The following is a 17592-nucleotide window of genomic DNA, read 5'->3' as shown; positions in this document are numbered from 1 at the left end:
TTTCGCTAAAATGTGTCATAATGGAGCTTTAAATTAGGGGTGTTTTATGTTTTCTTTGAATTATTAGAGAAAGTAGATGTGTCTTTCCACCTTTTTAAGTTAATAGGCTCCGTGGAATGTGATCTGTTCACCATAGTTTTCAAATTCAGTTTATTTGTATCATTGTGTATACTCGATCATGGTTTTTATGAAAAATATGTGTTTGTCTATATTAGGGATTTTTTTTTCCTGTTTTATTTCTATTTTTCTTTTCTTCTAATGGGTTTCGCCAATCTCTGGAATTTCCCACTATTTTCCTTGTAATCATGGTAAAATTGACCGGTTAATTAATTATCTATGTTGTATTCATTTCCTGGCTTTTTGTGTAAGTGTCTTCCTGAATTTTGAAGTTCCTCAATTTTACTTTTCTATTTCAATGGATTTTTTGAGACTAGGGTTCTGTTCACTTGTTTTTCTTATGGGATTTGACTTTCTGTTGGTTCTTCCAAAATGCTCATTCATCTGTAGTAATAAACCAGGGATGCTACTTGGCCGGAATGAAGTTGCTAAAACTTTGGGTTCTTGACTTTTGTTTCCCAATTTCCATAATTCAGCATTACTACTTCATTTATCTTAATTTTGAAGATTTTCTCTATTATTTTTCTGCTATGCAAGTTTTGATGTGTCATAGATCACGAGAACGGTGCTTGTGTGTTTCCTTTGGTTACTTTTCGAGTTTTATTTAATAAAATGTTTGTTACCCCATGTACTTCTGGCAAAATTTTCACACTCTCCCGTGAAGTAAAGAAAATGTGAACGGAAATAACCGTTTTTGTGAATGGTGATACAGAAATAACCGTTTTTGTGCTTCTGCTTTGCAGCAAATATGGAATGACATTGGTGAGAGCGCGGCAGACCAAGACCGCATGTTGTTGGAGTTGGAAAGGGAATGCTTAGAAGTTTACAGGAGGAAGGTTGATGAAGCTGCCAATACCAAGGCACACCTTCATCAGTCCGTTGCAGCAAAAGAAGCTGAGCTCGCCACTCTCATGGCTACTCTGGGGGAACTCAATATTGATTCACCAGTAAAGAATCAAAACTCAGACTGTTGTGGAAAATAGGAGTAATTGTGATGATGCTTATTATATATGAAGCTTGTCGCCTCCATTGCTTAATGTCTAAAATAAGAGATCCCATGTCTGTTAGTGTTAGTTAATGCTCTGCTGGTTCATTTTTTATTTTTGTAAGCTGCCGTTTCAATTGGTTAATGCTCTATTGCTCTACTATTTCAAATTTTCAATTCTTTGATTTCTTTGATTTTTGATTCTTTGGTGCTTTGTGTGTTTTGTCTTCTTCGCTCTTGGTGTGTTTTGTCTTCGTCTTTTTTTTTTTTTTTTCCCTTCTTGTTTTGGGTACACAAAGGAAGCCTAAGGCCTGGGAAGGGAAGGGGAGGGGCTAAGCTGGCCTTGGGTTTTGAGTAAATGTTCTAAATGGGGTGCTCTGGTCCCAAAGTGAGTCAGCAATTTACAGGACACTAGGATCAATAATAAAGCAGTGAGCTAGCAGCAATGTACTTTTCAGGACACCATGACATTATGATCTAACTGTTTACTTGTGTGTACTTTTCAGCAATCAAATGAAGCACTATGTCATGCTAAATAAAGTTTAGGGTCAACCACTGATTTAATCATATGGTATATCACTCCTAGAGGTAACTAAAACGTAAGGAATAATTGAGCTTATGGTAACTGGATTGTTCATTGGAAGATACTGGACTGTTCATGCTAATGGTAACTGCAGCGCGTGCAATTATTTTGGTACATTCAGGATTAACAAGTGCCAATTTGGTTGTCTCCAACCGACTCAACAATGGTATGTATAAACTTGTTTACCACTGGATCAGAAAAAAGCATTAAGTACCTATTTACTAATTTCCTATATTCTATCTATGTTTCAGGTATCATGTTCCTCGGTATTGGCTCAAGCCATCCCAAAATTTGTTGGTGGTATTTGAGGAGCTTGCTGGCGATGTTACAAAGATTGATCTTCTGAAAGTCACCCACATGTTGAGAAATGGCAGACCAAGAACCGAGGCAAACTGAAGGAGCAAAAGAAGCCTAAACTTCGTCTAGAGTGTACAAACGAGCAATCCATTTCTACTATTAAATTTTCAAGCTTCAGTACTCCACCTAGAAGCTATGGGAACTGTAACCATGGTACCTGTCACGCTCGAAACTCTACCGATGTGCTGAATAAGGTACCCTCACAGTAGTGTCACGCTGCTACTGCTTTGCTTCAGTTCAGGGTCAAAAGTTTTTCCATTTACCCAAGTTCAAGATCAATAAAACCTTGGACAAACTTGCAGTATTGCTAGCTATTTTGCTATGTTGTTTACTTGGTTGCCCGAATTGTGTAGTGCTTCTAGTTTATTACCTTGCAGTACTGCATGCATATATTTTGTTGGCTGCCTAGATTATTAGATATGGGCCATTTTGAACTAATGTTCATGATTAGGCTTGTGTACACGAGACGATGATGGATTATTTTCAGAATGATTTTGGATGTGGATTTTATGGTTTCAGGAATAGCCAATTTTAATTTCCAGAATGCATGCATACCAATTGTACAGGGGACTACTAAAATGTGTCATCACAAACTGCAAGCTACAACAAAAGCACACCAAAATGTGTGGTTGCAGCTGCACAGACACAACACAAAAACCAATAATAAGTCTATTGTCTGTTTGACAATGGGACAACAGAAAATTGTAGTCTGAAAGCCAAAACAACAACATAAGTTAGTTCAAAGTACTGGCTAAAGTGTATAACAACAACAAATAAGTGTGATTGGACGTGATTACAGATAATATAAAACACGTACTATTAGTGGTCCAACAAATATTCAGACCACAAAAATTTGTCGTCTAAATAATCTCAAACGACAGTAAATTGTCGTCGTAATGAGATTGACATAACAGAAATCTATTGTCTAACCCATTTCCCAACATCACATATGTATAATTGCAAAATCTTTCACACAACACTTAAATGTCATACAAATCAACCATAGAACGACACTTAGTTGTCCTCTGATACAATTTACGACCACATATAATTGTCGTGTAAAGTAAATTAACACAACCTTTAAGTGTTGTTGTATGAGAGAAGACACTACATATGAGTCTTCATATTTCTTATTTAAGGGCATTCAGACCACACAAATAAGTCTTGCAATATGCTTCACAGAATAGTATTTCAAAAAATACTGTCATTGTTTTGTTTATCAGACAATACAAAACCGTTGTTTGAATGCTTTTAAAGATACAGATCACAATGTTCCCAAAATGCAAAACTCATCAGACGACACATGTTTTATGTCGTCTGAAAATTCAGACGACAGAACTCTTCTGTCGTTCGATACGCCCAAGAGACGACACCGTACTAGACGACACATTTTTGTTCGTTCAGACGACAGAACAGTTCTGTCGTCTGAAGGCCTTTTTGACATAGTGCAATGAGATTGCCTCATACAAAAGTAGTAACAATCTCATTCCACTTGATTGCATCTATCCTCATTGGAGGAAGTTAGATTTCCGCATTCTTCCACCAAGGATCAGTAGCAGGAGGTCAAATGTTGTTCATGTGAAACCACATATATAAGATTTGAGAAATGGTTTGAGCAATGATGAGAATAAGAAACAACTTTTATTGAAGTTAAAAAAGATCATGAATCCGAGTTATACATCACTCAGAGAGCCACAAGTGAAAACCAATAATCGAGGGCATCCACGTAAAGAAGATACTTCCACTCGTTGTTTACCTTCTGCCTTTGAGTATATGAATGCATTTTCAGGCCATGATATTCATTTATCAGATCCTACAGTTGGTTCCAGACCTCAAAGAAAGAAATTGAAGAAGCTTCCAAAGAATCAGTGAGAAGCAGAGACCAAAGAGTCGTAAGTATCAATAAAAAGGCAAAATAAAGAGTTTAAAAGTTCAAAACGAAAGGTATGCACTTACTAACCTAATCTTATATGTAGTTTATGTCACTTTGCCTACTAAATAAGTTAATTTTTATTATTCAGGTGTCAAACAACACTTACTCTGCGATACCACCTAGATTGAGTGATTGACATGCAAATATCAACAATACATTGCAAACCAAACTGATGTAGATATGGATGGAAATTGTGGATATAGAGTCGTTGCTATCTCAACGGGGTTTGGTCATGATGGTTGGTGGACGGTACGTAAACATTTATTAGATGAGCTTAGAGGCAACCACACTTTCTATGAAAACCACATTTTTGGGGTTGAACGGTTTTGTGAACTAGAGAATTGCCTTGACTATTTTGTTGATGGGTTTGTACTTGAAAAATTTTGGATGACGATGTTGATATGGGACATATTATTGCCACATGTTATGGTGTGACAGTAATCCATTTATCGTCCACCATGTGCATTGTCTTTCTTCATTTGTATAATAGGAATGAATGTTGAAATGCATATCGTGGTGATTGCGAGGGTGGTGAGTTTGCAATTGGATATGTTGGCCGTCATTTTGTTAAGGTAAAATACCATATTTGATATGTCATGGTCATTTTGTTAATTCATAACTAACATACATTATTGTTTGTGCATGTAGGTAAATTTGAGATCTCAATCTGTTCCAATTCATCCAGTTACTCCTCTATGGCACATGTACCAAATTAATAATGGATAGTTGTACCGTATTTGTGAACAACGCATTGATCAATTCAAGAAGCTCAAGAATATGGAAGACGTTGCCACCAGAGATACATTTGCAAACATTGTACATCTTGATATCAATTGAAACCAGTGAAATTTTTGTTGAAATTTAGAGTTCATTCTTATTCTTTTAGTTGGGATTTTAACCTTACTATGCACTTATACTCTCTTGCTTGTAAGTATCGCAGTCCCCGTCTCTGGAGAAGGGCTGGTTCTTGAACAGAAGGGAAACAACACTGTACAGCCTGCTACTACTCTCTGTAGACTAGAGAAAAAGAGAGATGAGGTTGCTTACTCACAACACACTATCATGCAACATTAAAGGTGTGACCACTGCTTCCCTCTACGTATTGAAGCAAAGAAGGTAGTGGAGAAGCAGGTGGACTTGAATATTGATTTCTTGAAGAACATATATCCTAAGATCGAGTGGAAGGCCCTCGTCTTTGCTTCTTGTATAATGGGTTTTGCTGAGCTCCCTGAGGAGGTCGATCATTTAACCTCGATTATGAGGATTTCCTGCATTCTAAAAAAAACTGAGAGAAATATAGAGGAAACCAAATAGATCAAAAAATTCCAGTTGAATTATATAATGGAAAATGGTATTTTGGGTACTATAAATGGGTGAACAAAGTAAATTTGAAACTAAAAAAATATTATGAGAATTTCTTGCATTCTAAAAAAAATTGAGAGAGATATAGAGGAAACCAAATAGATCAAAAAATTCAAGTTGAATTATATAATGGAAAAGGGTATTTTGGGTACTATAAATGGGTGAACAAAGTAAATTTGAAACTAAAAAAATATGTAGGATGAACAAAGTAGTTGGTTGGGTGGCAATAGCTGCACCATATATGTTTATATGCTTCATGCTTCAAAGTAGGTATCAACATCCTTGTAAAACTTTATCTCAAGAGGAAGAATCAACGTAGGACACTAATTCTTTAGAAGATAAATCCTAACCCTAAAAGATAATGTGTGAAAAGCATATGCCTCAACGCCTCAAAAGAGCCACAAGACTTTTAAGGCTCAAGACTTGAGCAAAACGCATCACCTCACGTAGTCGCCTTTTAAAACACAGAAGAATACAAAAATATATTAAGTGCAAAAATTACACTTGATGTAATACACGACATAAAAACAAAACATCCCCTAACTAACTTCAACCCGTTCAGAAGATACATATTTACACACTCAAAAGCGAAAAACTAAAAACTATATATAGACTCATGATTCATGGATCTACCAACCATTGTAATTTTATTGCCATACAAGTAAAAATAAAAATGACTCCAACCAAGGGTAGTAATTAGTAAAGCGTAATTTAGCCACGGAGGGTAAATATGAAAAGTCAGTCAACCCTTCCGTGAGAGAGTACACAGTTCTCACTTGTTTCACTAGTTCTATCGATCTGAGAGTCGCAGCACCAGTCTTCGTCTAATCCACTTGTTCACCATGTTGAAGCTCCTCCTCGCCTTCCTAACCCTAACTCTCCCATTCCTCGCCCACTCCTTCTCGCCGGACCACCCCACCGATCGCCGAGTCCTCGTCTTGCTCGACGACCTCGCCATCAAATCCTCGCACTCGCTCTTCTTCAAGACCCTCCAATCTCGAGGCTTCGACCTCGATTTCAAGCTCGCCGACGACCCCAAGATCGGGTTACAGAGATACGGCCAGTACACCTATGACGCCTTGATCCTCTTCTCTCCGACTGTAGACCGTAAGTCTCTCTGTTCCCTATGATTTGGTTTCTGAGAAGATTGCAGAAGATGATAATGTTGATCGATTGACCTAGGGTTTTTTGGTTTTCTGACTGGTCTATAATGTTGAAGGTTTAACAATTAAACTTATTTTGCTTCAGAATTGTTTACATTTTGTCATATTTGATTTTGCGAGCGTTTGGGAATCTTGAAAGGATTTGATTAGTTCTGATTTTGTGGATCATGTGATATAGGTTTTGGAGGATCCATTGATCTGGCTGCTATACTGGATTTTGTGGATACCGGTCATGATTTGATTATTGCAGCTGATACTAATGCATCTGATTTAATCCGACAAATCTCTGTCGAGTGCGGAGTTGATTTCGATGAGGTTGGTGTAAAGTTTCTTACTGTTTCGGTTTGATTTTCCTCTAAGTTCAGTATTCATAATATGTACTTCTGTTGAAGCATCAGTTATTTGCAATGATGTCCACAGTTGAGTATTATTTGAAAATGCGTCTGCGTCAATATTTTCACTAATGTCTTTGTGACAACACTCCAACTTTAATCCAAAATCCAGTACCAAAGGTTTGTGTGAAGTTATAAGAGTACAATAACAACTGGAGCAATGTTATTATGTGTTGTCAATAACGTATTGAAATTTGAGTTCTTTTGCAAGTAACTTCTGATGTTTCCATAGTTATATTTGGAGCTGTTCCTTAGTGACAGCAAGAATATTGTCATTTAATAAGAGCGTATTGGCAATTACTGACTTTCATTAAACCCGATTCTTGTGCACCGTTGTTGCACTTATGATATGACATTGAGGTTGAATAATATGTATGTACAAATGCAAAGGGTGAACAAAGAGATAAAAAGAATTGAATTTTGTAAAACAAAAGAAAAGTAACTTTTATGCTAGCAAGTTCTGTCCTCAAGTAAGAATTCATCGTATGAATTTGGATGCCACTGTTGCAGTCGTTCTGGCTATATTCTACTCTTATTTGATTTCATATTCTTCAAGGTTCAGTGGCAATCAGTATTAATATCCTTACCTTGAACACATACATGTTTCTATTTGCTTACCTTTTCATCTAGCATTTTTAGCTTCATTAATGATTCTATATGTTTGACTAAATTATATGTAATGGCTGCAGGACCCTTCAGCTATGGTTATAGATCACACGAGCTACGCAGTATCAGACAGTGAGGGAGATCATACACTGATTGCAAGCGATGATTTCATTTCGTCTGATGTAATTTTGGGAAGCAAGAAAATTGAGGCAAGCTCTATTCTTGACAACGTCACCATTAGTTGGCCAATTTAATTATGTTAATTTTGCATGTCTTTTTCTTACTCAAGTTCCTGTATGAATTGTTTGGAATTTTACATATTCATTTTCTTCCAAAAGGAAATTATCTTTCATTTTCTTTTGTTTCTTTACCTTAAAAAAATTAAATGGAAAATTTGTACTTAACTTTGACGGTATGGTAACTTTGTTCTTAATTTTTATCTTTCATTCTTCAATTGAGTTGATTTCACCAAAAAAAGAAAGAGGAGCTTTTAGTAAGTTAGTTGACCCAAGATAAGATATTTAATGAAGTTAAGTAGGTACTAAGCTGGCCACCTTTATGTCATAACATTTTTTATGAAGCCATCCAGCATTTTATGTCTGAGTACCCAACAGTACCTTTAGCAAAATTTTTGAACAATTGCAACAGTAGATGGGGCAGAGACAAATTTCTATGCATTGTACTAGTTAATTCCAACTATAATGCCTCTGTCTCTGATATAATTTTCCTTGGTATTTCTGTCACAGGCTCCTGTACTTTTCAAGGGGATTGGCCATACAATAAATTCAGAAAATAGCTTGGTAAGATTTTTCAACAACTAAGGGAATTAACCTTTGTGCTAATGAAGTTCTTCAACTCTGATTGCTTACATGCTTTGTTGAAGGTTTTGAAAGTTCTCTCAGCTTCACCTTCAGCATATTCAGCTAATCCCAACAGCAAGCTGTCTAGTCCTCCATCGCTCACTGGATCTTCTATATCATTAGTATCAGTTGTGCAGGTATGTTGACTCTGTCCTGCCACAGGCTCCACCCCTCATTGATTTGTGCTTTATATGATGCATCCTTGAAGAGGAAATGATATTGATGATAGAGTTCTATTTACTGCATTATATATTATTGGTCAACATCAATTCTCTCTCCCTCCCTCTCCCTCCTCCCTACCGCCCCCCCCCTCTCCTTTCTCTCTGGAAGAAGCATAGGAGTACTTTTCCACATGTATTTATTAATAAATATTACTAACTAAATGAATACTTCGGGAATATCTTCACATGAGTTCATCCAACTCATTAAATGGATGAGGTTCAGTGCTTTTGATTGTACATTGTTTGCTACATCAGTATGAGTGCAATTATTTTATACATTGGATTTCTTGTAACAGATTTTTCTTGGTCTCTCTCTCTCTCTCTCTCCATGTAGGCAAGAAACAATGCTCGGGTTTTGATCTCCGGGTCATTAAGTATGTTCAGCGATCGGTATGTGACGGTTTCCATCTAAATGAGGTTTTCTTATTTTGTGATCGTTTTCTCTAACAAAGATTAATTTCTCTTTTCAGATTTTTTAGATCTAAGGTGCAGAAGGCTGGGAGCCCAGATAAGTGAGTGATATTCTAAATAGATTTCTTTGTCATAAGTGTCACAATGATATTAGGACATCCGTTTCTAATTGCAACACTATGAAAGTAAAAATGTTCTTATTAGTGGAAAGCTTTGCCTATTGGCAGTTGACTCATAGCTATATGAGCTATGGTCAAGTGGTTGGGATGTAGTCATAGTTGGTGGCACATCTCTGAAAAGGATATCCCAAGTTCAAATCCTCCCTCACAAATATAATAATGGATATAGTGGTTATAGTGATAATTCAGCATCTACAGGTTGTGAATTGATAAACTGTTGTACATTACAAGTCTGTGACCACCTATTTGAAGTAGGAATGCCTTTTTTAACTTAATGATGAATTATGATTCATGTGGAAGCTGCTAGAATATTTCAGAAATAACTAGACATATGTCTACTAGAGAATGGGATCACGAGCTAACAACCAGTGCATGCGTCATAAGATGTTTTCCTTTCCTACAAACTGACTACTTTTATGAATAACTTATGCTTACATGATTGTGTATATTGCTTATCTCTTTTAACTGCAAAGAGTATTCTGTTTGAATAATAAATTAACAAGAGATTTCCTGTGTGATAACAGACATGAGAAATCAGCTAATGAGCAGTTTTTGACTGAACTTAGCAAGTGGGTTTTCCACGAAAGAGGTCATCTGAAGGTGAGGAAAACTTGTATTGTAATTATGATATTATAGATTTGTTCATTGAGACTTAAACAATGAAGTAAAAGAAAACAAAAATACAAGGAGAAAAGAAAGAGGTAATACAGGGTGCCTGATGATTGGAGGATAAATCATCTTATAGCTCATTTTGGTTCTTTATAAGTTTCCTTTGGGACTGTTGAAGTGCTTCCCTTATTAAAACTTGTTTTGATCTGTAGGCTGTGAATGTAAGACACCACAAAGTTGGGGAAGCAGATGAACCAGCTATCTACAGGATCAACGATGATGTGGTAAATTTTTTTTCTGTGTTAGTTAAACTCCACGAAGAGGGGGAAAAAAGTATACTTTTTGGTATCTGACACTGGAATCACAATTGAAGGAATATTCGGTCGAGATTTATGAATGGCATGGAAAAAGTTGGGAACCATATGTTGCTGATGATGTCCAAGTGCAGTTTTATATGATGAGCCCCTATGTTCTGAAAACCTTATCAACTGATAAGAAGGTAATGCATGTCATTTAACTACAACCTTTCTGTAAACACCATTTTCTGTAAACACCCTTTTCTTACAATCAATTTTGCATTGCAGGGTAATTATTTTACAGCATTCAAGGTCCCAGATGTTTATGGGGTTTTCCAATTCAAGGTTGAGTATCATAGGCTTGGGTATACAAGCGTAGCTCTATCAAAGCAGGTAAGAAACGTTCCTTCTTAATATAAGAGAAGATGGTACTATTTAACATAGTCGTCACTTCTATCTAATTTTGCCGCCTAACTGGATGCTATCTTCATGGCTTCTGAAGTAAATGGACACATCTGTAGTTTTGAAGCTTTGTAATTAACCATCAACTCAAATTAAAGATTCCAATCACTGGAGTTCTTGTAAGTTAGAGTTTAATGCAAATTTTATCAGACTTAAAGATAGGTACTTGAAACATGAGAGAAAAGACAAGTTAAGTCTGCAAAGCAAGATGTTTTGTGGGTGTAGGCTTGTAGTGCACAGAAAGAATTATATTCCTGAACTGCACATAACGATTTACTCTTGCCAATCATGATATTAATTTTTTATCTTGCATTGGTCTGTTATCTTTTCTAGCTGGTGTATTGTCATTTATCCCGAAGCTGAATGATTTCCCTGGATGTTGAATTGCAGATTCCTGTTCGACCATTCAGACACAACGAATATGAAAGATTTATACCAGCAGCTTATCCTTATTATGGAGCAACATTTACTATGGTAACTCCTGCTTTCTGAGACTGATCGCTATTACATAATATCATAATATGCATATCTTAAGATGGGATCTGGTTCGCTGGATCCTTTGCAGTTGAAGCGTAATGTCTTCTCTAATTTTGAACTCTTGGTATTGTTGCCCACCTCTCCGGTTCAAAGACTGTCTCAGTCTTGTCAATTAGCATTGGTCTATTTCAGATTACTTTCAATCAGATGTCTTGGTCTTTAACTACTGTCTAGGATTGGCCTATTCTATAGGTCTTGGTCCTGTGATTCCTGTTACTAGTGTCTAGCATTGGCCCATTTCAGATTAAATTTCACTCTGTTGTCCAGGTGGGAAATTCACATTGACTGGTGTTGCAGGCTATGTTTAGATCTTTTCTTTACAGTACATATTTGGTGAAAGTTTACCTTCTAACCATTCTGATAATATAAAATTTGGATTGTGATGCAGATGACAGGTTTCTTCGTTTTCACAGTTGTCCACCTATACAACAAGTAGCTGTAGAACAATTGTACGGGAAAAATGTAATGCCTTATTAAGAGCTTAGCTTTGACAATGGAAATTTTGATTAGGCAAAAATATTAATATGCAGACAGGTCTATGTCATAGATATATTATGTCATTAAGTGGTTGAAGAAATTGTCGCTCCCGTCCTTTTTGTTCATGCAGTTAGATGGACACCATCATCCCTACAATCTTTATGTTAAGGTGTTTTTGAAGCATCTTCTATTGCCCCTCCTCTTGAAGCATCTTCTATTGCCCCTTCTCTCAACATATCTGGGCATTAGTACATTTATAAAATTTGGTAGAACTGGTTCAAGTAATATTGCTCTTGTTAATGCTGGCATGTGAAAGGTCCACATTCTATATGAAAATACATCCTTTGTCATGTGTTTTTGATATGAAAATACAATTGCATTGTGGAGTATTAAGTTCTTGTGTTTTTATCTTGTTATGAATCTCAGTCCGTTTTCAAATTTCAGTCGACTTTACTGCATTAGTCATTTTTTTTCAGAAATGAAACAAAAATTAAGAAATATCTTGGGCCTCATGTAGACGCTGTTGCATCGTCGAAGATTTGATGGAACGGTAGGCCGGTAAATCAAGGTTGTGCTAGCCCACCATTATGTTTGATAGGATGTGTAGTTGTGTACATAACAAAATTATGAGCAATGCAATGCATAAGCAGTTTGTGTTTTGGTTGAACAATAATCCTGTGACAGCCACTGTATAAGAAGTTGTAAGTAGAATGCTAGATCATTATAATTGTTTTGGTTTTGTTGCAATGACCGTTTATGAGTTATTTTTAGCTGCACATCCATTGTTTTTATGATATTTGAGGAAACTAAATAATGACTAACATGAACTGACAAACAATTTGATATCTTGTCAATTTGCTTAAACGGTTGGGTCAATTTGCCTAAGCGGGTCAGTTCAGATAATGTGTTTAATTTGGGTTGGGTAATTTTAAGTCTCTATTGTCATTAGTATTCAGAAATTCAGAAATGCAACCTATTGAGATCATGCACCATATAAAAAGTTCATTAAAAAGAAGGAACACAAATTCTGTGAGTTTTTTGGGTTGCTTGTTCATCCATCTCCAATTTTAGTGATTACTATTGGAGGTCATTAAAAGTCTATTTCAATTAATAAAGCCATTTTTTAGATGAACAATTATTGATCAATCAGATGTCTGTTTGTTAAATTAAATCAGTGATATGTTTGAGCAAGATTAATATAACATATTTCTGTTTGTTTTTTCCAAGAACTCAGATCTGTTTGAGCAATTCTATTCAGATAGTTTGAGCAAGAGTCAGATCTGAGATCTATTTGAGCAAGTCCATTTGTTAACATCTAACATTATCTTTACCCCAAACTCTATCCTTTACCCCATTACAAAGGAATTTGAAACTTTGCTACCCATTTGTTCATGTTTCTTTTCTCCATTTTTCATGAAGAACAAGCACAGACTACTTTCATGGGAAGTACTCAGATTTCCAACAAAAAAAATTCGTAACTCTTGCCAATGGATCCCAGTACAAAACCAGACTATGATTATAGTATGCAAAAACAAAACCCAACAGGGAAGGAGACAATAGAATTAAAAACAATGTATGGCAGAGTTACTAGTAAACGCCTTCGTAAAATAAGAAAATAAGGCATTTATCAGCGAAACTTCCAGAGTCGTTTTTGGCCTCCTATGAATCAGATAAGCACGAAAACTCAGCTTATCTGGGATTAATGGAGGCACCTCCAATCTTTCATTCGCAGAAAGACTCAAAACCATTGAAAGATCAATAAAAACCCAAGAGAAGTAAATCAATAGAACAATACTGTATATGAAGATTGGGATGGAGGAACTGAAGGGTGTTGGAGTTCCTGTTTTGCTCGGCTGCTATGTATTTATACTCGTTTCTTAGTAGAGAAAACCCTAAACCTCCTTTGCTTTGCTATTTGGTCCTTGAGCTTTATGGGATTTCTTTTATGCTATCTGATCAAGTGTTTGAACGGGTCCAAAAGTCAGTTTAAGTTTAAGTTTAAGTTCAAATTCATATCCGTTGTTATCCATAACACGGCCCAAAAGAAGGGGAGCAAAAAAAATCCGTAATTGTTTTTGGGTCTTGCTAAATAAAGCCAGTAAATTTCTTAGTATACCCAGCACACAAAAGTTTATCATTTATTTCCAACTTTACCCCTAATAGAACCCAGCACCTACTTCCATCATCATGATTCCACTTCCACATAGCTTCAATTCTTTCAAAGAACCACAGTTTGTGTTCTCCCTCCGAGGCTCCGATCATTGGCCCATAAATATAGATTAATAGTTCCAGTTGGCCAAAACTAGATGGACATATATATTTTCATCAATGAAAGTTTAGTGCAGTGCAATCATACGCCCACTGGATTCTTGATGAAACTTAGTTTGCTTCGTTGCATCTTGATGTTTATGGAGAGTTTCTTCTTATATAGTTGCAATTGATTTGCTACTGGGCAGTGGGCACTATTACTCGCTTTTGATCAATCGGATCTCAAATGGTATTTTCCTCTTGACATGGAATTCTTTCATCTAGAGAAAATAACCTAAACAATGAAAATCCTCAACAAGCTAATTGAAATTTACTCAACTGTTGAAATCATGCCAACATGAAACATGGCTGTTTTTACTTCAGTTAGAATTTCACCAAATGGAGTGTTGATGGATTTCTGGGAAAGATCAGTTCAAGACCCTAGGTGGTTTCAGTTCAAGACTTCAAGGGCAATAGGAACCGCCTCAATCTCGGTGTTTCTATTGTTTCAGGTCGTCGTCGGCAAACAATTAATAGCAAACCTAATGACGATTGTTTGGGTATGCACCAGCATCAAATTAAACTCGAAGGGGACGTTCTTGAAATATAAAACTTTGTTGGGTGTATTATAATGAGGGCAAAGTTGGAAAATATAGGAGAATTTTTTATTTGCTGGGTATACTAAGAAATTTGCTGGGTTGAAATAGAACACCCTTGTTTTTTCCTTTTCTTTTTATAGCAGGAAACTCTATGCGGAGTATTACTATCAAATAATCTAAAGAAATTTGCTGGGTTGAAATAGAACACCCTTGTTTTTTCCTTTTCTTTTTATAGCAGGAAACTCTATGCGGAGTATTACTATCAAATAATCTAAAGGACTAAATGCTGTTTAGTCCTTGAGCTTTTGACCATAAAACACTTCAGTCCCTGACCTTCTAATTTCACAAGTTTAGTCCCTGTACTTCAAAATTTCAGACCAATAGGTCATTGCTGTCTAAAAGTCGCGGTGAAATGTCTATTATGCCCTCAGTTTTTTTTTAAAATAAATTTATTCCTTTCTCTTTTTTTCTTTATTTTATTTATTCTTTTTTTTTCAAACAGAAAGAAAGAAAGGGAAAAAAAATTCCTTTTCCAAAAAAAATTAATTAATTAATTAATTAAAAAAAAAAAAAAACTGAGGGCATAATAGACATTTCGCCGCGACTTTTAGACAGCAAGGATCTATTGGTCTGAAATTTTGAAGTACAGAGACTAAACATGTGAAATTAGAAGGTCAGGGACTGAAGTGTTTTATGGTCAAAAGCTCAAGGACTTAACAGTATTTACTTCTAATCTAAATATGTGCCCAATATCAATCAGTCAAATAATATCAGTTTTCTTTTGTAGTTAGACTTTCAGATAACTAGTGTTTATTTTCAGTTGTTAATGTAAGATTGCATATTCGACTCAAGGATTCAAATTTCGGTTTCAGTTTCGATTTCGGTACTTCAAATTTAAGGAAATTTCGAAGAAAGTTTCGATTTCGGTGGAAATTTTGGTTAATAATAAAAGAACTCACATTAATTGTATTTATAAAATGATATTTTTGAATGAAACTTTTATATAGACTAAACTAACCTATAATAAACCTATTTACAATGTGACCTCTCTAAAATTATACATTATAATAGAGTTGTGATATTTAATATGGACGAGTAATTAACTATTACTGTAGTAGATTGCTAAACTAGTGTTTTTATCTATGTGTAATTATAAATGTGCTCTATATTGATAATGTGAATGCGATTTATTTTATATTTTTATTATTATTTTTATTTTTTTTATGGCTAGAACCCAACGGTTTGGCCATCTTCTCTTTTTCACTAATAATTAGAAAATTACAACCGGGGGGGGGGGGGGACGTAAACCCGTGAATGAAAATGAACAAGTACAACAAAAGGAATATAAAATCTACTACGATGTGGTTTGATCTAGCTGGTTGAGCTGCTTCAATTTAGTATCATACAATACTACTCCCAAATACATGAATTCTGAAAATGATTTTGGTACTTCATCATATGGGTATTGTATGTGTGTTGATCTCTACTCACATGCAATCCATATTATTGGATATTGTGGAATCCATACATAAATAATTTAATTTAGATTTAAATTTGCTCACCATTTTTATTTTGTGGTGATATCACCACCCAATTAAAATTTGCCACGTCATGTAGAATTAATTTAATACTTAAAATTTATTTATTTAATAAAACATCATGATTAACTATAATTATGTTTTATAACACATGACAATTTTATATTGAGTGGTGGTATCACCACCAAAGTATTGGTGGTGAGCAAATTTGATTCCAAATTTAAATCCAATAAACTCCGGGAAGCTTAACCACGATTGGACAAGTTAATTAATTCGGTCCAAAATTTGTATCCTGGTTAAGCGATCTCAATTCCCGTCACTGACGAATGCTTGATTGGAATTCATACGTCCGAGGATTAATTACTAAGCCAGCATCTGAAGCATTCTTAATTAAGGGGGGTGTATTCAATTAAGAGTCTATTGGATTGTTTTGTATTTTAAAAGTCTTTTAAAATCTTATGGTATTCAATTAGGATTTCAAAAAGTCCTTTAAAATCTTGTGGTATTCAATCAGGATTTTAAAAAGTCCTTATAAATCTGGTGGTATTCAAAAGCCCAGTGATTTTGAATGATTTTATTAGATACTTGATTGTGTAGGATTTTTGGGTGTTTGGTATAAATACCAAACCCTATCAGAAATCCACTCTCTAGAGGTGAGATTTTGACGTCTTTATTTTTTCTCTCCGTCTGAAGACGAAAAGACCTCAAACAGACGAACTGATCTCGACCTCTTACCTCGACCTCTGACCTCAATCTTTATTCTCTACTAACCAAGGTAATTCCTCATCTTTGTTTTGGTATTTGGAGTTAGCGTCATTTTCAAAACTATATGCGGATTGATTGGTTTTTGTTTTGGTGTTTGGAGTCGGTGCTGTACGTGCTTGGACCGGAGCATATAGATAGACACAAACACACAGCAATAGGATTGGTTCATAGTTTTCAATTTCTATGTACTTGGCAAAAGCAATAGGATTGGTTCATAGTTTTCAATTTCCATGTACCTGGCAATTAAAAGCAATGCAAACTGGTAAAAATAGTAAAACAGGTTATTCTATAAAACTAATAAAGAAACTTAAATCATATGTGTAAATATACTTTACATGTATGTAGATTAAAAATGAAAAGTCGAATTATTGTTAGGTTATATTCGAATTGAGCTTTAAACACTCTGAGCTTTAGTGACAGACTATGCTACTGAAATGTGAGTTTCCCCTAGCCTATTTGAACTGTTTGTATACTATAGGCAGTTGTGGTAAATATGGTATAGCATTGAAAGACTATTGTTGATGGACAGATTATTAAAAGATTAATTTCCTTTGTTTGGCATGGCTTATTTCAATGCACATATTATTGTTGATGGATTATGTTAATTAAACGAGAATCTAGTGTGTGTTTTCCCTGGCCTCTTCAATTCTTTTGGAGTATTTACTATGGCACGATTCTAACGTCATGCCATGATTCTACACTACGCTCAAGGGCTTGTGAAATGAAACTCCATGTAAATAGAAATTGAAGTAAGAACAATGAGATAAAATGCATTTATTTTAGTTTTACATTGTCTCATCTGCTGCCTGAATAATTAACATTTTTGCCATACAGTACTGCACCAGAGCTGGTTGGTTTGCTGGCAGAGCTGAATGATGCACTTGAAAGCTTGA

The 17592-nt window shown here is 35.4% G+C and overlaps 1 protein-coding gene and 1 non-coding gene across 2 annotated transcripts; one reads left to right on the top strand and one right to left on the bottom strand.

Moving 5' to 3' along the window:
* Positions 1-6099: 6099 nt before the first annotated feature.
* On the top strand, positions 6100-11733 carry LOC133739263 (dolichyl-diphosphooligosaccharide--protein glycosyltransferase 48 kDa subunit). Its single transcript, XM_062167007.1, has 13 exons — positions 6100-6444; positions 6679-6815; positions 7582-7707; positions 8245-8298; positions 8382-8495; positions 8914-8969; positions 9050-9091; positions 9694-9769; positions 9991-10062; positions 10152-10277; positions 10363-10467; positions 10927-11010; positions 11462-11733. The coding sequence occupies exons 1-13, from the start codon at positions 6180-6182 to the stop codon at positions 11507-11509; spliced, it is 1305 nt and encodes a 434-aa protein (XP_062022991.1). The 5' UTR covers positions 6100-6179; the 3' UTR covers positions 11510-11733.
* Positions 11734-13119: 1386 nt separating this feature from the next.
* LOC133741588 (small nucleolar RNA snoR83) lies at positions 13120-13250 on the bottom strand. The gene has a single exon (XR_009862032.1). It is a non-coding gene; the product is annotated as a small nucleolar RNA snoR83 (small nucleolar RNA).
* Between the last annotated feature and the right edge of the window lie 4342 nt (positions 13251-17592).

The sequence above is a fragment of the Rosa rugosa genome, chromosome 3 (genome assembly GCF_958449725.1).
Source record: "Rosa rugosa chromosome 3, drRosRugo1.1, whole genome shotgun sequence".
In the NCBI taxonomy this organism is placed as follows: domain Eukaryota; kingdom Viridiplantae; phylum Streptophyta; class Magnoliopsida; order Rosales; family Rosaceae; genus Rosa; species Rosa rugosa.
This window is presented reverse-complemented; position numbering and strand designations above follow the sequence as displayed.